A 24,273-nucleotide genomic window follows, 5' to 3' on the forward strand; every position below is an offset into this window, starting at 1 on the left:
CACACACACACACACACACACACATGCCAGCACACACACATTATTCAAAATAAAAAATAATTAATGATTACTTATAAAACAAAATTATGTTTACCTTTCTCATTAGTATTTTCAACATATTCTGACTACCTAATATGTGCTATACAGAGTATGAGGCTCAGGGCACAAAAACGTTAACAAGATCCATTCCCTACTGGATAGGAATTTACAATCAAGTTTTGATCTTCCCATTCAGAATAACCACAGAATTTGATGATTATGATATAATATTACTTTTGCTGTTTTGTTTGTGTTCAACTGAATCTGTTACCTAATCATTTCTTTATAGGGAGAACTTCTCTCTGACAAAGACTAAGTTCTATGAGCATGTCACACAGAACCAAATACATGATAAACATTCAATAATTAATGATTGATCATATAATCAATTTGTCAGTTTTATCCCCCAAAAATTAATATCTGAAAAAGTATTTTATAAAATATAAGGTGCTCTATCAATGATCATTATTATTAACATTATACCATTGATCACATATCAACAAAAACACAGCATTTCATTTTCAAGTATTTCCAATTTAATTCTTTAAAAATTGATTTTTTTTCCTGATAACCTGTTCCATTATGATGAAATATTAAATGGGTTGAATCACAGTGAATGGCCAGATGAACTGTATTTTGAAACAACCGAAGACAAATTCAAAAGCTAAGGTCTTTAATACACTTACCACTTTCAAAACAAGCATCAAAGATAAGATGTCCTTTCTTGGGCTGTCCACAGTATCCAGATGGAAGCACCGTATATTTGCTCACATTCCCTCCGATGGCATCTTCATTTCCCATATCATTGCCTATTTTAAAAAAAAAAGGCTCATGTTTAACATAAAACAAAACATATCTAGTAACAGAAGCCCAACAAAATTTTTATTATTGTTTTCCCTGTCCCCTATCATTTATTACCTATCCAGACAGTAAGAAATGAACTACAATAGTGGTGTAGTGTAGAAACAAGAAACATTTTGAAATCAGAAACTAAGGTCTGAAATCTCACCTCTACATTAATTCTTTGTGATACAAAGCAATCAACTTAATTCCTTTAAGCCTCAGTTTTTCTCATCCATAATAAAAGAAAAGCAAAAGCCATTGTCTTCAAAATGGTGTTTATGAGAATTAGGTAAGAAAATATCTAGCATGACAACTGAAATCCAAAAGATGCTCATTAAATTGCATCAGGTATTTAATAAATGGTTAATATATTTAAATTGTCAGAAATATTTAATAATTTTAATTCAAATAAAGCAATGGTACTATAACTAGCATTATAACTTCCTAGCATTCCATAACCAGAAATAAGCTGAGAACCAATGAATTAACATAGAAGTTATATTTCCTAAAAGGAACTTTAATTTTTTTCTTAATTTAGAAGTGTAACTTCCACCTAAGATGTAGAAAGTTGGAAAAATCAAACCTTATACCTTAAAAATACATATCCCAACAAAGAACAAAATCATAACTTTAAAAAATTCTATCAGAAACAGAGATTACAAGGCAGCAATAATCTGATGTCCAAGGAAAGTAAGGATCCAGAGCACAGGAGAAAGAACTGGTAGGTGTCATACCAGTGAGTAAACAGAATGAGGCCTAATTTTTTTTAACTACTAAAAGTCAAGTATAGGAAAAATGAGAGTGTAGAACCTCACAGAGACATAGACACAAAGGGAATTCACAACCACTAGCAGTCTCTTCTATACATGCCTTTTATCAGGTGTTTAGGAGAAAGATTGAGGACAGGGCAGAAAACTAGAAAATGCCTCTCACTGTAATGCAGGACTGGAGAAGGGGAGGGGCTTCTCTTATAAAAGAGGCATAGGGGCACCTGGGTGGCTCAGTTGGTTGGGTGTCCGACTTCGGCTCAGGTCATGATCTCACAGCTTGTGAGTTTGAGCCCGGCGTCAGGCTCTGTGCTGACAGCTCAGAGCCTGGAGCCTGCTTCAATTCTGTGTTTCCCTCTCTCTCTGCCCCTACCCTGCTTGTGCTGTCTGTCTCTCATAAATGAATAAACGTTAAAAATTTTTTTAAAAAAAGAGGCATGAAGCCCCCCCCCCCCAGCCCAGTATCCTTTTCCCTTATGGGGAAAAAAAAGCCACTGGGGGAGAAAGATCAAACCTTAAAACCCCATGCATGAATAAGATTCCAAAATAGGAGGAGGAGCAGCAAAAGAAAATATCCTCTATACCTGAAGGAGAGGAAGACAAGACTACCTCACACAAGACACATCAATGATTCAAAGCATAGATGAAAGAGGGAAGAGAGATGGAATCATTGAAAAAATCACCCCAAGACCAGAGCATATAGGACCCGCCTAAGACCTAAGAAAGACCAAGACAACAGAAATATTCTTGCTTCCTCAATACCAAGATAGCAAGCACTAAAAACTAAAGTAATCTACTTCTAGAGATGAGACAAATTCACAGAAATAAACCCTCTCTGTAGCAGGTGTAACCAGGGAAGGACCAAAGTTTAGGGTGGAGCAGATGACTGAGGAAAAATTCTCAATCTCTCTAGCCCTATTCATCAGGAATAAAGTAACCCTAAAGACTCTACCAAAAAACATTTGATTACATATTGATACAAAATCAATATATAGAAATCTAAATCAATATACAGAAATCTTCTTGCATTTCTATATAACAATAATAAAATAGCAGAAAGAGAAATTAAAAAAAATTTGAATTGACAATTGTACCAAAAGTAATAAAATACCCAGTAATGAACTTGACTAAGGAGATGTAAGATCTATATTCTGAAAACTATAACACACTGATAAAAAACTGAAGATGATACAAACAAATGGAAAGATATTCCATTTGGAAAAACAAGAATTGTTAAAATCTCCACACTACCCAAAGCAATCTACATATTTAATGCAATCCCTACCAAAATACTAACAACATTTCTCACAAAACTAAAACAAATAATCCTAAAATTTGTATGGAACCACAAAACACCCTGAACAGCCAAAGTAATCTTGAAAAAGGAAAACAAAACTGGAGGTATCACAATCCCAGATTTCAAGATATACTGAAAAGCTGTAGTAATCAAAAGAGTCAGATACTGGTACAAAAACAGACACATAGATCAAGAGACTAGAACAGCCAGCCAGAAATAAATTCATGATTATTTGGTGAATTAATCTTCAACAAAGGAGGCAAGAATATGCAATGGGAAAAAGACAGTCTCTTCAACAAATTGTGTTAGGAAAACTGGACAACTCCATGCAAAAGAATGAAACTGAACCACTTTCTTACACCATACACAAAATTAAACTCAAAATGGATTTAGGACCTAAGTGTGAGACCTGAAACCATAAAAATCCTAGAAGAGAACACAGACCGTAATATCTCTGACATCATCCATGCAACATTTTTCTAGGTATATCTCCTCAAGCAAAGGAAATAAAGCCAAAAGAAACTATTGGGACTACATCAAAATAAAAACATAAAAAAACTAAACTAAAAGACAGCATAACTGAGTGGGTAAAGATGTTGGAAAATAACATATGTGATAAAGGATTAGTATCCAAAATATATAAAGAATTTATAAAACTCAACACCCAAAAAACAATCTAATTTAAAAAAATGGCCACAAATCCTGGGAAACTTAACAGAAGACCATGGGGGAGAGGAAGGGGGAAAAAAGTTACAGAGAGGGAGGGAGGCAAACCATAAGAGACTCTTAAATACTGAGAACAAACTGAGGGTTGATGGGGGTGGGGGAGAGGGGAAAGTGGGTAATGGGCATTGAGGAAGGTACCTGTTGGGATGAACACTGGGTGTTGTATGGAAACCAATTTGACAATAAATTATATTTAATATTTTAAAAATGGCCACAAGACATGAACAGGAATTTCTCCAAAGACATAAAAATAGCCACCAGACACATGAAAAGATGACCAACATCACTCATCATCAGGAAAATGCAATGAAAACCACAATGAAATATCACCTCACACCTGTCAAAATGGTTAAATCAAAAACACAAGAAAACAGTGTTCATGATGATTAGGAGAAAAAGGAACCATCGTGCACTGTTGGTAAGAATATACAATGGTGCAGCCTGCCAGCAGCTGGCCGAAGCGTGAGGGAGCAGACGGCGGACGGAGCAGCGCTTGCAGCCAAAGTGCAGAGGGACAACAGCCCACTGCGGAGAGATGCTGGGCATGGCGTCAGGAATGACCAACAGAGATGGTTGAGATTCAGGGGAAGATGGCGGCATAGGAGAACGCTGGGCTCACCGTGTCCTGCTGATCACTAAAATCCCACCCACATCTGCCTCAATAACCCAGAAAACTGCCAGAAGACTAGCAGAATGGATTCTCCAGAGTTAAGCACAGAAGAGAGGCCCACGGAAGAGGGTAGGAAGGGTGGAGAGGCAGTGCGTGGTACAGGGACTGGTGGGAGGGAGCCAGGGCGGAGGGGCGGCCCACCAGCAAAGCAGAGCCCCTGAGTCTGGCTTACAAAAGCGGAGGGGCCGGACAGAGGGTGTTCTGACAGCAAGCGGGACTTAACATCTGGAAGGTTATAAGTTAACAGCTCTGCTCAGAGAGTGTGGGAGGGCTGGAGGACAACGGGAGGGAGAGTTGTTGAGCCCCGGACCACAGAGCTCAGCTTGGCGGGGAACAAAGGCACTCGCCAGAACCATCTCCCTTGCCCATCCCCCAGCGAAAATCCCAAAGGGAACCAGTTCCTGTCAGGGAACTTGCTTGCACTGCACAGTAACTGTGCTTCTGCGGATCCATCCCTCCGGCAGCGGCAGCGGGTCTGACTGCCTCCCGATGCTGCAGGGCCCCTCCCGAAGCAGATCACCAAAGGATAAGCGAGCTGACCCTGCCCCTCCCGCCCCTGTGCACCTTTCCTATCCACCCCACCTAATATGCCAGATTCCCAGCACCACAAGCCTGGCAGTGTGCAAGTAGCCCAGACGGGGCACGCCACCCCACAGTGAATCCAGCCCCTAGGAGAGGGGAAGAGAAGGTACACACCAGTCTGACTGTGGCCACAGCGGTGGGCTGGGGGCAGACATCAGATCTGACTGCAGCCCCACCCACCAATGAAAGTTATTCAAGACAGCACAGGGGAAGTGCCCTGCAGTTCCACAACACTACAGGGACTATCCAAAATGACAAAACAGAAGAATTCCCCTCAAAAGAATCTCCAGGAAATAGCGACAGTTAACAAACTGATCAAAAACGATTTAAACAATATCACAGAAAGTGAATTTAGAATAATAGTCATAAGATTAATCGCTGGGCTTGAAAACAGTATAGAGGACAGCAGACAATCTATTGCTACAGAGATCAAGGTAGTAAGGAACAGCCAGGAGGAGCTAAAAAATGCTATCAATGAGCTGCAAAATAAAATGGAAATGACCACACCTCGGATTGAAGACGAAGAGGAGAGAATAGGTGAACTAGAAGATAAAATTATGGAAAAAGAAGAAGCTGAGAAAAAGAGAGATTAAAAAATCCAGGAGTATGAGGGGAAAATTAGAGAACTAAGTGATGCACTAAAGAGAAATAATATACGCATAATTGGTGTCCCAGAGGAGGAAGAGAGAAGGAAAGGTGCTAAAGGTGTACTTGAAGAAATAATAGCTGAGAACTTCCCTGATCTGGGGAAGGAAAAAGGCATTGAAATCCAAGAGGCACTGAGAACTCCCTTCAGACGTAACTTGAATCCATCCTCTGCATGACATATCATAGTGAACCTGGCAAAATACAAGGATAAAGAGAAAATTCTGAAAGCAGCTAGGGATAAACGTGCTCTAACATATAAAGGGAGACCGATAAGACTCATGACGGATCTCTCTACTGAAACTTGGCAGGCCAGAAAGGAATGTCAGGAAATCTTCAATGTCATGAACAGAAAAAAAATATGCCGCCGAGAATCCTTTATTCAGCAAATCTGTCATTTAGAATAGAAAGAGAGATAAAGGTCTTCCCAAACAAACAAAACCTGAAGGAATTCGTCACCACTAAACCAGCCCTGCAAGAGATCCTAAGGGGGATCCTGTGAGACAGAGTACCAGAGACATCGCTACAAGCATGAAACCTACAGACATCACAATGACTCTAAACCCGTATCTTTCTATAATAATACTGAACATAAATGGACTAAATGTGCCAACCAAAAGACATAGGGTATCAGAATGGATAAAAAAACAAGACCCATCTGTTTGCTGTCTATAAGAGACTCATTTTAGACCTGAGGACACCTTTAGATTGAGAGTGAGGGGATGGAGAACTATTTATCATGCTACTGGAAGCCAAAAGAAAGCTGGAGTAGCCACTTATATCAGACAAACTAGACTTTAAATTAAAGGCTGTAACAAGAGATGAAGAAGGGCATTATATAATAATTACAGGGTCTATCCATCAGGAAGAGCTAACAGTTATAAATGTCTATGCGCCGAATACCAGAGCCCCCAAATATATAAAACATTTACTCATAAACATAAGCAACCTTATTGATAAGAATGTGGTCATTGCAGGGGACTTTAACACTCCACTTACAGAAATGGATAGATCATCTAGACACACGGTCAATAAAGAAACAAGGGCCTTGAATGATACATTGGATCAGATGGACTTGACAGATATATTTAGAACTCTGCATCCCAAAGCGACAGAATATACTTTCTTCTCGAGTGCACATGGAACATTCTCCAAGATAGATCACATACTGGGTCACAAAACAGCCCTTCATAAGTTTACAAGAATTGAAATTATACCATGCATACTTTCAGACCACAATGCTATGAAGCTTGAAATCAACCACAGGAAAAAGTCTGGAAAACCTCCAAAAGCATGGAGGTTAAAGAACACCCTACTAACGAATGAGTGGGTCAACCAGGCAATTAGAGAAGAAATTAAAAAATATATGGAAACAAATGAAAATGAAAATACAACAATCCAAACGCTTTGGGACGCAGCGAAGGCAGTCCTGAGAGGAAAATACATTGCAATCCAGGCCTATCTCAAGAAACAAGAAAAATCCCAAATACAAAATCTAACAGAACACCTAAGGGAAATAGAAGCAGAACAGCAAAGACAGCCTAAACCCAGCTGAAGAAGAGAAATAATAAAGATCAGAGCAGAAATAAACAATATAGAATCTAAAAAAAATGCAGAGCAGATCAATGAAACCAAGAGTTGGTTCTTTGAAAAATTATACAAAATTGACAAACCTCTAGCCAGGCTTCCCAAAAACAAAAGGGAGATGACCCAAATAGAAAAAATCATGAGTGAAAATGGAATTAATACAACCAATCCCTCAGAAATACAAGCAATTATCAGGGAATACTATGAAAAATTATATGCCAACAAACTGGACAACCTGGAAGAAATTGACAAATTCCTAAACACCCACACACTTACAAAACTCAATCAGGAGGAAATAGAAAGCGTGAACAGACCCATAACCAGCGAAGACATTGAATCAGTTATCAAAAATCTCCCAACAAATAAGAGTCCAGGACCAGATGGCTTCCCAGGGGAGTTCTACCAGACGTTTAAAGCAGAGATAATACCTATCCTTCTCAAGCTATTCCAAAAAACAGAAAGGGAAGGAAAACTGCCAGACTCATTCTATGAAGCCAGTGTTACTTTGATTCCTAAACCAGAGACCCAGCGAAAAAAGAGAACTACAGGCCAATATCCCTGATGAATATGGATGCAAAAATTCTCAACAAGATACTAGCAAATCAAATTCAACAGCATATAAAAAGAATTATTCACCATGATCAAGTGGGATTCATTCCTGGGATGCAGGGCTGGTTCAACATTTGCAAATCGATCAACGTGATACATCACATTAACAAAAAAAAAGAGAAGAACCATATGATCCTGTCAATCGATGCAGAAAAGGCCTTTGACAAAATCCAGCACCCTTTCTTAATAAAAACCTTCGAGAAAGTCGGGATAGAAGGAACATACTTAAAGATCATAAAAGCCATTTATGAAAAGCCCACAGCTAACATCATCCTCAACGGGGAAAAACTGAGAGCTTTTTCCCTGAGATCAGGAACAAAACAGGGATGCCCACTCTCACCGCTGTTGTTTAACATAGTGCTGGAAGTTCTAGCATCAGCAATCAGACAACAAAAGGAAATCAAAGGCATCAAAATTGGCAAAGATGAAGTCAAACTTTCACTTTTTGCAGATGACATGATATTATACATGGAAAATCTGATAGACTCCACCAAAAGTCTGCTAGAACTGATACATGAATTCAGCAAAGTTGCAGGATACAAAATCAATGTACAGAAATCAGTTGCATTATTATACACTAACAATGAAGCAACAGAAAGACAAATAAAGAACCCGATCCCATTCACAATTGCACCAAGAAGCATAAACTACCTAGGGATAAATCTAACCAAAATGTGCAAGATCTGTATGCTGAAAACTATAGAAAGCTTATGAAGGAAATTGAAGAAGATATAAAGAAATGGAAAAACATTCCGTGCTCATGGGATGGAAGAATAAATATTGTCAAAATGTCAATACTACCCAAAGCTATCTACACATTCAATGCAATCCCAATCAAAATTGCACCAGCATTCTTCTCGAAACTAGAACAAGCAATCCTAAAATTCATATGGAACCACAAAAGGTCCCAAACAGCCAAAGTGTTTTTGAAGAAGAAGACCAAAGCAGGAGGCATCACAATCCCAGACTTTAGCCTCTACTACAAAGCTGTAATCATCAAGACAGCATGGTATTGGCACAAAAACAGACACATAGACCAATGGAATAGAATAGAAACCCCAGAAATGGACCCACAAAAGTATGGCCAACTCATCTTTGACAAACCAGGAAAGAATATCCAATGGAAAAAAAGACAGTCTCTTTAACAAATGGTGCTGGGAGAACTGGACAGCAACATGCAGAAGGTTGAAACTAGACCACTTTCTCGCACCATTCACAAAAATAAACTCAAAATGGATAAAGGACTTGAATGTGAGACAGGAAACCATCAAAACCCTAGAGGAGAAAGCAGGAAAAGACCTCTCTGACCTCAGCCGCAGCAGTTTCTTACTTGACACATCCCCAAAGGCAAGGGAATTAAAAGCTAAAATGAACTATTGGGACCTCATGACGATAAAAAGCTTCTGCACAGCAAAGGACACAATCAACAAAACTAAAAGGCAACCAACGGAATGGGAAAAGATATTTGCAAATGACATATCGGACAAAGGGCTAGTATCCAAAATCTATAAAGAGCTCACCAAACTCCACATCCGAAATACAAATAATCCAGTGAAGAAATGGGCAGAAAACATGAATAGACACTTCTCTAAAGAAGACATCCGGATAGCCAACAGGCACATGAACACATGCTCAACATCGCTCCTCATCAGGGAAATACAAATCAAAACCACACTCAGATATCACCTCACGTCAGTCAGAGTGGCCAAAATGAACAAATCAGGAGACTATAGATGCTGGCGAGGATGTGGAGAAACGGGAACCCTCTTGCTTTGTAGCAACGTGGATGGAACTGGATAGTGTTATGTGCTAAGTGAAATAAGCCATACAGAGAAAGACAGATACCATATGTTTTCACTCTTATGTGGATCCTGAGAAACTTAACAGAAACCCATGGGGTTTCTGGGGGAGGGGAAGGAAAAAAAAAAAAGAGGTTAGAGTGGGAGAGAGCCAAAGCATAAGAGACGCTTAAAAACTGAGAACAAACTGAGGGTTGACGGGGGGTGGGAGGGAGGGGAAGGTGTTTGATGGGTATTGAAGAGGGCATCTTTTGGGATGAGCACTGGGTGTTGTATGGAAACCAATTTGACAATAAATTTCATATATTGAAAAAAATTAAAGAAAAAATATATATATACAATGTAATGGCCAGTACAGAAAACAATATGAAGATTCCTCAAAAACTTAAAACTAGAACTACCATATGATCCAGTAATCCCTCTACTGGGTATTTTCCCAAAGAATATGAAAACACAAATTCAAAAATATATGTATAACCCTATGTTTGTTGCAGCATTATTTTTAATAGCCAAATTATGGAAGCAACCCAGTGTCTACCAACAGATGAATGGATAAAATAGATGTGATATATATAAAGGGATATTATTCTCCATAAAAAAAAATGAAATCTTACCATTTGCAACAACATGGATGGATCTAGAGTATATAATGCCAAGAAAAATAAGTCAGAGAAAGACAAATACCATATGATTTCATTCATGTGGAATTTCAGGAACAAAACACATCAGAAAAGGCAAAAAGAGACAAACAAACAGACTTTTAAATACAGAGAACAAAATGATGGTTACCAGAGTGTTGATGGGTTGGGATGGGTGAAATAGGTGAAGGGGAGTAAAAGTACACTTACCATGATGATGAGCACTGAGTAAAGTATAGAATTGTTGAAACACTATATTGTAAAACATTGTATATTAATTATACTGGAATGTTAAAATTTTGTAATTTTAAAAATAAAGAAAGAAATTAAAATATTAAAAAAAGTAACGCTAGAAGAATTTAAAGTCAATGATAAATTTAAGATAACCACAGCAACAATGAAACTTAACCCAGCTTAATTCTTGATGAAAGTGATCTAGCCCTCAAACAAATGACCTACGAGATGAGGTGTATCCATTTCCAGAGACAAATAGTTTTTACATCATTGTCTACTGTTCTATACTGGGAGTCAAGTATGCAATAAAAAAATTGTGGAACATACAAAAAAACAAGAAAAAACAATCTACTCTCTATAAAGAGCAATATATAGAAGTAGACTCAGAAATGACTAGGGGCACCTGGGTGGCTCCTTCAGTTAGTGTCCGACTTTGGCTCAGGTCATGATCTCACTGTTGGTGGGTTTAAGCCCCGTGTCAGTCTCTCTGTTGACAGCTCAGAGCCTGGAGCCTGCTTCAGAGTCCGTGTCTCCCTCTGTCACTGCCCCTCTCCTGCTCATGCTCTGTCTCTCTCTCAAAAATAAAAATTTAAAAAAAAATGACTAAACATTGGAATTATCAGACAATGAATTAAAATAACTAAGACTGACATGCTAAAGCCTCTGGTGGAAAAGGAGGACAAAATGCATGAAAAAAATGGAGAATTTCAGCAGAGAGATGGAAACTACAATAATGAGCCAAAGGACATGCTAAAACTAAAAAACACAGTAACAGAGATGAAGACTTTCTTCAGTGTACTCATCAGTAATCTTGACACTGATGAGGAAATAATTACTGAACCCTAGCTCAACAGAATAGAAATAAGCTGAACATAAATACAAAGACAATAAAGAAAAGAAAAAGAAAAAAGGAAAAACACAGCATCCAAAAGTTGCAGAATAATACCAAATAATCTAACATATGTATAACTAAAATTCTAGAAAAAGATGAGAGAGAATGGAGCAGAATACTTGAAGAGATAACACCTAAGATTTTCCACGGTTAATTAAAAATATTGAGCTACTGACCCAAGAAGGATCAAAGAAAATATTTATTTTAAAACTTGATAGATCATACATGAAAATACAAATTACATGCGATAAAAAATTACAGTACACTACTCATAAAAAACTGCGCAAACCAGAAATCAAAAGAATGACATCTTTAAATTACTGAAAGAAAAATACCTTTAAAAAAAATAAGGCCAGGGGCACCTGGGTGACTCAGTTAGTTGACTCTTGATTTCACCTCGGGTCATCATCTCACTGATAGTGGGATTGAGTCCTGTGTTGGACTCTGCACTGACAGTGTGGGGCTCTCTTGGGATTCTCTCTCTCCTGTTCTCTGCCCCTCCCCTGATCGTGCTCATTCTCTCTCTCTCTCTTTCTCTCTCTCTCTCTCAGTTTCTCTCTCTCCCCCCTCAAAATAAATAAATAAACATTTTTTAAAAAATTAAGACCATAATGCAAGTATTTTGAGGAAAACAAGAGATGAGAAAATTCATTATCAGCAGTCTGATATTGTAAGAAATGTTAAAGAAAGTTCTTCTGGCCAAAAGAAAATGATAACACATATAAACTAAGATCCACACAAAGAAATGAAGGACTCCAGAAGTGATAATGAAGGTAAATACAAATATTCTCATCTTTAATACTCCAAAAGACAAATGACTATAAAGAAAAAATAGTAGCAATTTATTATGAGATTACACCACGTGTAGAAGTCAAATATATAGCAGAAGTAGCACAAAAGATGGGAGGGAGCAATTGGAAGTATGCTGTTTTAAGTTTCTTGAATTAAATCAAAAGCTGTATAATATTGTTTGAAAGTAGATGAACTATAATAAATTAAAGATGTATACTGAAAAACCAAACACCAAAGAAAAGATCATATACTAGTCAAAAGTGAAGATAAAATAAAATTTTAAAAAATAGCCTATCAATCCAAAAGAAGGCAGAAAACAAAAAAAGGATAAAAGGAACAAAGACCAGATGGACCAAACAGACAAAAACTAGCACAATATTAGAATTAATTTCTGAACATCAAACGGTATCTATTGACACTCTGCTAGGAAAGATAAAGAAATAGTTTATATACATTATTCTCCACTTCCTTAAGAATTTTTAGTAGTTCTATTACTATAATTATTCTGTTGAGATGATTATCAATTGAGGAGTATTCTTAGAGGGCATTTTGGACATCTATTGAGGTTTTTCTTTGTTTTCAAAATGGTGAAAGAGCACTGATGTCATTTGGTTGGTGGAGACCAGCTAGATGTATTGTAAAGTAGAGGACAGTCCAGTACAACTTTCATGTCTCCTATACAGGCACTAATATACGTAAAAATCCTATTTATAATTATGTGAGTTTAGAACTTAATGCTGTTATACACACTTTGTATGGCTTTTATAAATACTGATTTTTTTTCAAAAATACAACTACCATGTAAACCAAGAAAGGATTATAATTTTTGTTCATAATTTTAACCAGAAGTATCACCATTTTAGGAAATAATGTCACCAGTAGCATTGTCACGCACTGTTATTTGATTCACTAATATAACACTCCTGTATCAGTTAATATTGGCAGCAGTTGTGTTTATAGTGATTCTACACTCAAATGAAACCATTAGAACCCTACTGTGTTTTCCCTATGCCTGGACATATACATATCCTTGTTTTTCCTTGTGGATAAATCCTACTCACTCTAAGGACCTACATACAATATCATCTCCTCTGGGAAGTCTTACCTGACTTTCCCAAAGTCATTGTTCCTCTCTGTGCCCATAGCATCTTATTTATAATACCTTTGTTATAGCATTAATACCTTTTTATCATTAACTATAGGTGTCTTTTTACCCATAGTTATTGTGGTTTCTCATCAGAAGAATCTAATTCCTTATCTTTTTATCACTACTTTCTCTCTCTCCACCTCAGATATGACACAATTCTTGGCACAATGTCAGTAATCTATAAATATTCACTGAATTACTAAACACAAATTTAGGAGCTAAATTTGAGTTCAATATTGAATATTAGTTTTTATATGTCTGTTGAGAGCACAGGGAATACATGATATATTTTAAATTCATCAAAAAGAAACAGCAAAAAAGAGAGAGGGAGAGAGGGAGGCAAACCACAAAACAGACTCTTAACTACAGAGAACTGAGGGTTGTTGGAGGGGAGGTGGGTAGAGGAATGGGTTAAATGGATGATGGGTGATGGGTATTAAGGAGGGCACTTATTGTGGTGAGCACTGGGTGTTGTATGTAAGTGATGAAGTACTAAATTCTATTCCTGAAACTAATATTACACTATATGGTAACTAACTGGTATTTAAATAAAAACTTGAATTGAAAAAAAAAAAAACCACAAAGATAGATTGTGGCATTCGATAAAAACTATGATTCAAGGAGCAGTAAGAAGTGTCAAACTAACAACCCCATTTACCTGAAACACTATTTAGATTTTATCATGGACACTACTGCTAATATTTGAAGTGAGATATAGTCATATACATTGGTATAGACACTTACTGAATGAACCATGAGGTTTTTTGTGTTTTTTTTTTCTATGCTTGTTAACAAATCCTGACAGTAACATGTTGATCTTAAATGAGGGCATAAATGTGTAATATCTTTAAGATGTGAAGTTGCTGGACAAGGGCAGTGTGTATTACATTAGTAATGCATTAGTATCATACATAAGTATCTTAATCAGATAGTCTACTTGCTTTGACATGACTGCTGTTAATTAATTTAAAAAATGTGGAGGGAAATTAAATGATTAAAATAAAAATAAATAAAGAGCACATTTAACATTTACAATTTACTAAAATAAACAGTTGTGATGTAATAAGACCAAATAGTAAAAGAAAGCAAGATACCACAAAACATACATGCACTGACACAAAGACCAAAAAGGGAATAGGGTGAAACTACAGTCCATAATGTTAATTCAGTTCATTGGTTGATCATTTGAATACAGGAGGCAGGAGATGCAGTTATTTGTTCTCAGAAAAATCATATCTTAATTACATAACGTGTGTATATAAAGTAATTAAAAATAATGGCATTTACATTAGTACAAAACAATCCAAGTTGGCATGGAATAATGGAATAGTAGTTATAGAACAATAATTTTAAATTTCTTGACTTCTGTGCATTTTAATGTTCAGCCAAATAGCTGTTTTACCCATATTTTGGAATCCAGTCTCTTCATTCTTGTAATGCCCCCACATTTAGTTAAGGCAGCATGAATTAGTAGTAAGAATTTGGATTTCAAATCAACATAGATTTGAGGCTGCATCCACCTAATGCAGATACATATGCAATACAACCTTTGTTCAATAATTTAACGTAACCTCTAAGTCTGTTTGCTTAGAGTCTTATGTTGTTATAAAGGTTACAGAAAATATATGTAAATCACCTAGAACATAGAATTTACTCAGTAAGTAGCTGGTTATTATTACTATCATCATTATCATTACCATCATCATCATCATCATTATTAAGCTACATGTATTTCAAAGAAGTGTATTTAAAAAAATAATAAAAGATGCAAACTTATAAAGTATAAGGGAGGATTCAGAAAGGAAGGGAACAATTTGAATTTAAATCCATAAAGAATGTCTTAGTAGAAGTCTTTTCTTTGAAGTAAACACTGAATAAGCAGCATCCAGTTAAATTACACACTATAAAACACCCTTATTGTAGTGTATAAAATATTTGCCTCCAAACATAGAGCCAGACTAACACAATGAATTTTCCTACTTAAAGATGTTAGAAAGAGAGAAAATAAAAAATAAAACAATTGAGGTTTAAGGAAATAACTACCTAAATATAATCATGTTATTATTTGCATGCCTTTATAAAATGCTACATAGATAACAAATATTTAGCAATAAAACTTATGAACATATTTTATGGAGGGAAAAACAAAGAAACATGTAGATCTATAGATGTAGCATGTACCTTAAGAAATAATACAATAATTATATCTCATTTTATGCTAATAGGCTGCTGAGACATCTAGAAATAGACTTTAGGGCTGCATAGAATTTTTGAAATTTAAATGGAGTATGAAGATGATGGATATCACAAAGGCTGAATTTGTTCCATTTTTACATGGAGAATACTCTACAGTAGTCCCCCTTATCTGAGAGGGATGTGTTCCAAAACTCCTAGTGGATGTTTGAAGCTGCAGATAGTACCAAACCCTGTACATACCATGTTTTTCCAATACATACATACATAACTATGATAAAGCTAAACCTCTAACAGGCACAGTAAGAGATTAACAACAATAACTAATAATAAAATATAACAATTATAACAATATACTGCAATAAAAGTTACCATAGATCTAGCAACCTCAACATATGATTTTTTTTTCTAAATTTTAAGTCAGGAACTTTCACCTTCTCACCTAAAGGAAGCTCTTTAAAGCTTTTCACTGGCATATCCAAATTGCCAACATAATTACTCTTGCAATTTGAAGCCATTATTAAGTAAAATAAGCGTTACTTGAACACAAGCATCATGATACAGTAAATCTGATAACTGAGAAGGCTACCGAATGACTAACAGACAGGCAGGCAGCCTATACAATGTAAATATATTGCACAAAGGGATGATTCACACCCTAGACAGGATGGCAAGAGATTTCCTCATGCTACTCAGTATGGCTCGCAATTCAAAAGTTATAAGTTGTGTGTTTCTGGAATTTTCCATTTAATGTTTTTCAGATCACAGTTGACCACTAAACCAAGGTCAAGGGGGAGAATGCTGTACACTAAAGTTAAAGCAATTCATATCAGGCAAAAATGAAAAAAATAGGGGCAACTGATTGTTTTAGTTAGTTAAGCATCTGACTCATGATTTTGACTCAAGTCATGATCTCACAGTTCGTGGATCTGACCTCCATATAAGGCTCTGCACTGACAGCTCATGGGGATCCCTGCTTGGGATTCTCTCTCTCCCTCTCTTTGCCCCTCTCCCACTCGCACTCAAGCTCTCTCAAAATAAATAAACTTAAAAAAATACTTCAAAAAATGAGGAACACAGCTTATTAATTAAAACTGACCTTTATAGGGAACATGTATTCCACCTCTCAGGCTGAAACACCTTCAAAGAGGTAACAAATTACCCCTGTGTAGAAGTGACATGCAGTTAAAGAGATCTGTCAGAAGTTCCATTATAAAGTCATATTTCCAGGACTTCATAATTTCAAGAGAAAATTACATGAAAGATGAGACTAAAACCACAAACTCCAAGTCAAGAAAATAAATCTAAAATTCCTACTTGAGGGTGTTTTAAGAAAGAGAAATCTATTCTTTGAGAACTTTAACAACAGTAATCTAGTGCCCATTACATTGCTTCTTCCTAGCATTTTATAAAATATTATCATATTCGCTCATTACAAATATATACTTATAAGATATAGTACAAAACCTTTCTTAAAAAATTTTTAATAATTTCCTAAATATATACATCCTAATTCTCTCTAGGCACATACATCTTTCATACAAATGAGACATCTAGAATTGTTAAGCTACAATCTTACCTAATGCATATTGAAGATCTATTATTATAACCACTCTATCTTGTGCCCAGAATTAAAGTGAATATATAAGAAAAATAAGCTATAAATTCATCATTTAATAAAATAAGGATATACTAACAATTAATACTAAAGCTGTCAGAAAGCTGACCAATGAGTTAAGAACTACATGGAAAATAAAAATATATACAATTTTAAAAATGCTCTATTTCTATAAAAATAGAAAATTCAGTACAGACAGTATAGTTTGGTGCCATATGGTATTGAGAAATGTGGACATACAGCTGAATTCTTGCTTGGTTTGTTAAATGTATGACCATGAATGAGCCCCAATGCAGCAAGCTAAGGTCTTGGATTTCCCTATTTTTACCTGACACCCTTTAAAGAAAAATGGTTGGCCCATTTTTCCCTAAAAAGGTAGTTTGCATCCAATTTCCCAATAATTTGCAATAAATTATCTCCCTCCTTTGATCTTACCAAAAATCTACTTATACCTTTTCTATTTTCTATTACAGCAAGTTGCATATGCCTTAATGCCCACTTCCAAATGAGTCGCTTAAACATTAACTTTCTATTTGCATGCTAGTCATAGAACACGGAACCATATAGTTTTTGACTACTATTAATAGAAAAACCTGCATTTACTGTAGAACTAAAAAATGCCTGATATAAAACAATTTCAATAAATCATTTTTTAATTGAACATTCAATGGAAAAAGAATATTTAAAAGTATATTTTTCTGGGGAGTACCTGGGTAGCTCAGTTGGTTAAGCATCTAACTCTTCATTTCGACTCAAGTCATGATCTCATGGTTTGTGAGATCAAGCCCCATGTCCTGCTCTGCACTGACAGCACAGAGCCTGCTTGAGATTCTCTCTCTCCCTCTCTCTCTGTCTCTCTCTCTCTGCCTCTCCCCCACATGTGCTCTCTCTCAAAATAATGAAATAAACTTAAAGAAAAAAAAGTATATTCTTCTGGAGGAGGGGGCCCAAAATGGCAGCATAGGAAGCTGCTAACTCATCTCTTCCCAAATACACATCAAATCTATAGCTACATATGGATCACTCCCTGCTGAAAAAGACCCAAAAACTAGATGAAATGTTGTGCACAACAAAGGACAAAAATACTACAATGAGACAGGTAGAAGAGGTAGAGACACAGCCTTGGCAAAAACCCCATACCCATTGTGGCTACACACAATAAGAAGGGATCTCACCACAGAGGTCCTTCTCTCAGAGGAGAAAGGGGTTGGTGCCCAATACAGGGCACTCCAGCAGCTGGGATCTGTACTGGAGAAATGAGCCCCCAGAACATCTGGCTTGGAAAAGAAACAGGGCTGATGTCTATTGTCCCTAAGAGCTATAGAAAAACGAGATCCCCTCGTAAAGAACTATCAGACCCAGAGGAAAAACTAGCAGTTTAAAAAGCACCTAGACTATATGTGAGGGAGACTCATTTGCAGATCTGGTACACAGCACCCTCCAACCACCTTACTAGGATGCGCAGGGAAAAATGATCCTAGCACATGCTGATGCCAGACAGTACAAGTGGCTGCAACCCCTCCCTGGCTGGAGCAGGCAAGCACAAACAGTAAAGGTGTTCTCCCACTCCTTAGTCTGCAAGTGCCAGTGGTTTCAACACTCCCTTGCCAGCAGCAGTGGCATTCTCATATTTCCATTCTTAAGCCAGTACACATGCACAGGGGCTTTTCTGTTTAGTTTTTCACTGCCAAAGCCCACAGACTTATCTAGTCAAGACATTTCCCCATTACCTTACTGAAGCTGGTAAGTATGTCGTGTTCCATACACACTCCAGCTGCTTATAAAATCCAGCAAACACATGCAATCCACATAGGGATCCCCCATGATCACCCAGCCCTGTATCTAAAAGAACTGGCATTGTAGATGTCCACAGGACTGTAACAATCATATAGACAGTTCTTGGCAGGTCACCATCCCCAGGGCACTGAACATACAGAAGACTAAAAGACAACCCCAGTCTTTATGTGAAAAAATCCTATTTTCTTAGCTTGGAGCTTCACTCTGAGAGACAGACTTCATCAGGCTTCTCACATATCAAAAGGCTAAGGAGGCATTCCCAGGAAACATGAGAAGGGAGACACCATCTTTCTGCAACCACATGGCTTCGCTACAGTTCAACAAGACTTCCCAGAAGGGAACTTATAACTCATGTGGAGCTCCAATTACTTCAAGTGTTGCTTAGGGACACCTCCAGATCTCCTGATCTGGAAGACAGCAGAGATTATGATTGCAACCCCACAGGACTATTTATATTTGCATAATTTAAACCTGCTACCTGAAGCTCTGGCTTCCAATCAGCCTAAAATTAGGTGCTAAATGAGATGCCAACCCTTGGTTCACTGACAGGTCTTGGCACATCCTCAACAATAGGAACATATCAAGAATAAACCAGGTGGTTTAGATAATAGCAAAGGTTCAAGAAACAATCAAGGGATAGGGCAAGGTTCAACAAAAAGGATCATCACCTACACCAGGCCAGTCTTTCAAGACTGACAGAGGTAGTTATTTGGCCAATAGACAGAAACAAACACAGAGAGTCAAGCAAAATAATGAAATAGACAAATATGCCCCCCCCCAAAAAAAAGACAGGACAAAATACCAAAAAAGAACCTAATGGGCTGGAGATAAGTAATCAACCTAATAAAGAGTTCAAAGAAATTGTCATAAATGAACTGGGTCACTGAACTTGGGAGAAGAGTGGATGAACATAGTGAGAACTTCAACAAAGAGAAAACATACCACAGTACCAAACAGAAGTCACAGAGCTGAAGAATACAATAATGGAAAAGGAAAATACAACAGAGGGGTACCACAGAAGACCAAATGAAGTAGATGAAAAGATCAGTGAGCTGGAAGATAAGGCAATGGAACTCACCCAAACAGAACAGCAAAAAGAAAAAAGAATTTTAAAATATGAAGATAACTTAAAGGACCTCTGGGAAAACATCAAGTAGAATAACATTCACATTATAGGGGTCCCAGAAAGAGGAGACAGAGAGAGAAAAGAGTAGAAAATTTATCTAAAATAATAATGGCTGAAAATATCCCTAACCTATGAAAGGAAACAGACATCCTGGTCCAAGGAGTCCACAGAGTTCCAAACAAGATAAACCCAAAGAGAACTACAAGACACATTATAATTAAAACGTCAACATTAAAGATAAAGAAGAGAATCTTAAAAGCAGCAAAAAAAAAAAAAATTGTTCCACACAAACCATCAAATCATAAAACTATCAAATTTCTCAGCAGAAACTCTGCAAGCAAGAAGGTAATAGCATGACATATTCAAAGTGCTTAAGGAAAAACTTCCAACCAGAAACACTCTACCCACCAAGGTAATTATTCAGATTTAAAGAAGAAATAGAGTTTCCACACAAGCAATAGCTAAAGGAGTTCATCACTACTAAACTGGCCTTAAAAGAAATAGTAAAGAGACTTATTTAAGCTGAAAAGAAATGGCACTACTTAATAACAAGTAAAATACCAAAGTAAAATTCTCACTAAAAAAGATAAACATATAGTAAAGGCAGTTGACTAATTGCTTGTAAAGCTACTAAGAAGGTTAAAAGACAAAAGCAGTAAAATTAACTAAAATGATAATAATTAATGGATATATTAAATCAAAAGATGTAAAATGTGACATCACATTAAAAAGGTGGTGGTGGGGAAGCAAAAATGTACAGTTTGAAATGTGTTCAAATTTAAATGGCTATCAACTTAGACTGCTACATACATAGAATGATATAGATGAGTCTCACAGTAACAAGAAACCTTACAGTAAACACGTTAAAGAAAATGAGAATGAAATCTAAACATGAGACTAAAGAAAGTCATCAAAACACAAGGGAAGAGAAAAAGAACAGAGGAACAACAAAAACAGCCAGAAGACAATTAACAAAATGGCAATAAGTACATATCTATAATTACTTCAAATGCAAATGGACTAAATTCTCTAGCCAAAAGACATGAAAGTGGTTGAATGGATTAAAAGACATATCTATATACTGTTTACAAAAAACTGAATTCAGCAGTCAAAACATTTTTAAATGTTTTTTATGTTTAAACATTTTTAAATGTTTAACTGTTTAATGTTTAACTGTTTAAATGTTTAAACATTTTTAAATGTTTAAATCTGTCAAAACAGATTTAAAATGAAGGATATATAAAGATATCCTTTGCAAATGGAAAACAAAAGAAAGCTGGGGTAGCTATAGTCATATCAGACAAAACAGACTAATAAAGACTAAATAAAAAAAAAAAAAGACAAAGGGGAGCACTACATTATGATAAAGGGGCCAATCCAGAAAGAAGATATAACATGTACAAATACATATGCACCCAACATATATGCACCAAAACATATAAAGCTAATATTAACACATCTGAAGTGAGAAATTGAAACTGACAGAGTAATAGTAAGGGATTTTAACACCCCACTTAAATCAATGGATAAATCATCTGGACAGAAAATCAATGAGGAAGCATTGTCCTTAAATTACGTATGAACAAGAAAGATGCAATAAATATATATAGGACATTCCATTCAAAAGCAGATTAAACATTTTTCTCAAGTGCACATAGACTATTTCCCAGGGTAGATCACATGTTAGTCCACAAAGCAAGTCTCAATAAATTTAAGAAGATTCAAATCATATCAAGGATCTTTTCTCACCACAATGGTATTAAAGTAGAAATCAATTACAAGAAAAAAAACTGAAAAAAATTACAAATATGTGGACATTAAACAACATGTTACAAACAACTACTGAAATGCAGGAAAAAAGGAGAAATCAAAAACTAACTAGAAACAAATGAAAACAGAAATATAACATGCCAAAAGCTACAGGATACAGCAAAACTAGTTCCAAAAGGAAGTTCATAGCAATACAGCCTATCTCAAGAAACAAGAGAAATCTCAAAACAATTTAACTTTATACCTAATGGAGCAAGCAAAAGAAGTACAAAGACCATAGTTAGTAGAAGAAATGAATTAATAAAGATCAGAGAGGAAATAAATGAAACAGACTAAAAAGACAATGGAAACTAACAGTTGATTCCTTGAAAAGATAAACAAAATTGACAAAACTTTAGCCACATTCACTAACAGAAAAAGAGAGAGGGTTCAAATAAATAAAATCAGAAATGAAAGAGAAGTTACAACTGAAACTACAGAAATGCAAAGGATCATACTAAAAAAAGCCATATACCAAAAAATGCAACAACCTGGAAAACATGAAGAAATTCCTAGAAACTTACAGTCTTCCAAGACTAAATAATGAAGAAACAGAAAATCTGAATAGATCAATTACTAGAGTAAGGAAATTGAATCAGTAATCAAAAACCTCCCAACAAACAGGACCAGAGAGCTTCCTTGGAGAATCCTATCAAACATTCAAAGATTTAATACCTATCCTTCTCAAACTCTTCCAAAACATTCAAAAGGAGAGAATGCTTCCAAACTCCTTTTAGGCACCCAGCAATACCATGATACCAAAACCAGACAAGGACCCCACCAAAAAAAAAAAAAAAAAAATCACAGGCCAATATCCCTGATAGAATACAGATGAATCCTCAACAAAATATTAGCAAACCAAATTCAACAATACATTCAAAGGATCATACCACCACAATCAAGAAAGGCTTCTCTGCCAAGGATGCAAGCAAAGTTCAACATCCACAAATCAAACAACGTGATACACTACACTAACAAAATGAAAGATAAAAACGATATGATCATTTCAATAGACTCAGAAACAAGCATGTAACAAAATTTAACATCCATTTTGATAAAAACTCTCAACAGAGTGAATGGACCTCAAAATAATAAAGGCCATACATAAGAAATCCACAGCTATTATATTCAATGGTAAAAAGTTGAAAGCTTTTCCTCTAAGATCATGAACAAGATAGGGAATACCCATTCTACTTAGTTTTATTCATAACAGTACTGGAAGTCCTAATCATAAAAATTAGGCAAAAAATAAATAAATAAATAAATAAATAAATAAATAAATAAATAAAAGGTATCCAAATTGGTACAGAAAAAGTAAAACTGTCACTATTTGCAGATCACATGATAATACACCCAGAAAACCTGAAAGACTGTTTTGTAACAAAAAACTTAGAACTAATAAATGAATTCAGTAAAGTTGTAGGATATACACATTAATAAACAAAAATGTGTTGCATTTCTGTACAATAATAATCAAGTAGCAGAAAGGGAAATCAAGAAAACAATCCCATTTACAATTACATCAAAAAGAATGACATATCTAGGAATAAATTTAACCAAGGAGGTGAAAGATCCACACACTAAAAGGTATAAGACATTGACAAAAGAAAGTGAAGAACACACAAATAAATGGAAAGGTATTCTATTCTCATGAATTGGATGAATATTGTTAAAAGGTCCATACTAACCAAAGCAATCTACAGAGTCAATGGAATGAATCCTGATCAAAACTCTAATGACATTTTTAACAGAATTAGAACAAATACATCTTAAAATTTGCATGGCATCACAAAAGACCTCAAAGATCCAAAACAATCTACAGAAAGAAGAACCAACCCAAAGGTATCACACTCCTTGATTCCAAACTGTACTAGAGGAGGAGGAGTTAAAGATGGTGGAGAAGTAGGGGGACCGGGACTTCCCCTGTCCTTCAAACACAGTTGTATTGAGGTCAAAACACTTGGAACACCCAGGAAATCTATTTGTGGAGTGACAGAAGAATCTCCACAGGTGGAGAGAGACAGCTTGGTGGGACAGAGGTAAGTGTATGCAAATTGGGGGACATAAAACAGAGTGAGTATGGAGGGGAAGGATCCCCTTCTGTGGAGAGACAAAGGGAGAGAAAGAGAAGCTGTGAATTGTAGTTTTGTGTTAGGACAAGAGAAAAACCTCTCCAGACCACAGACTTGAGACCCAAGAAATATGAAGAATGCCAGCTTCTATTTTGCAAACAGCCTTAGGAGCTACAGATGGGGAGTTTTCAAGACTGCACGACTTTCTCCAAACCAAAGCCACCACTGTGTATGTGCACCTCGGGGTTTGGGGAGCCATCCAGGTCATGGTAGCAATCTCAGGGGCACATTGGGAGAGAACATTCCCCTCCCTTGAATACTATGGGAAAAGTGTATATTGCCCCCACCCCAAGGACAAAAGACCTGCAGGTGCTAGCCATATCAGTAGGGT

General features: G+C 36.3%; 1 protein-coding gene across 10 annotated transcripts in view; it reads right to left on the reverse strand.

The window, feature by feature from the left end:
• LOC102965268 (BEN domain-containing protein 5) overlaps positions 1–24,273 on the reverse strand; it is a 1,451,018-nt gene that overhangs the window by 1,310,472 nt on the left and 116,273 nt on the right. For all 10 annotated transcript variants that reach the window (XR_006221402.1, XR_006221404.1, XR_006221403.1 and 7 more), the window contains one exon: positions 726–848. Coding sequence is in view for 7 of the 10 variants with exons in the window: in XM_042997075.1 (XP_042853009.1) it covers positions 726–848 (123 nt within the window). In the remaining 3 variants the exon portion in view is untranslated. The remainder of the gene's footprint in view (positions 1–725; positions 849–24,273) is intronic.

Source organism: Panthera tigris, chromosome C1 (assembly GCF_018350195.1).
Source record: "Panthera tigris isolate Pti1 chromosome C1, P.tigris_Pti1_mat1.1, whole genome shotgun sequence".
In the NCBI taxonomy this organism is placed as follows: Eukaryota; Metazoa; Chordata; class Mammalia; order Carnivora; family Felidae; genus Panthera; species Panthera tigris.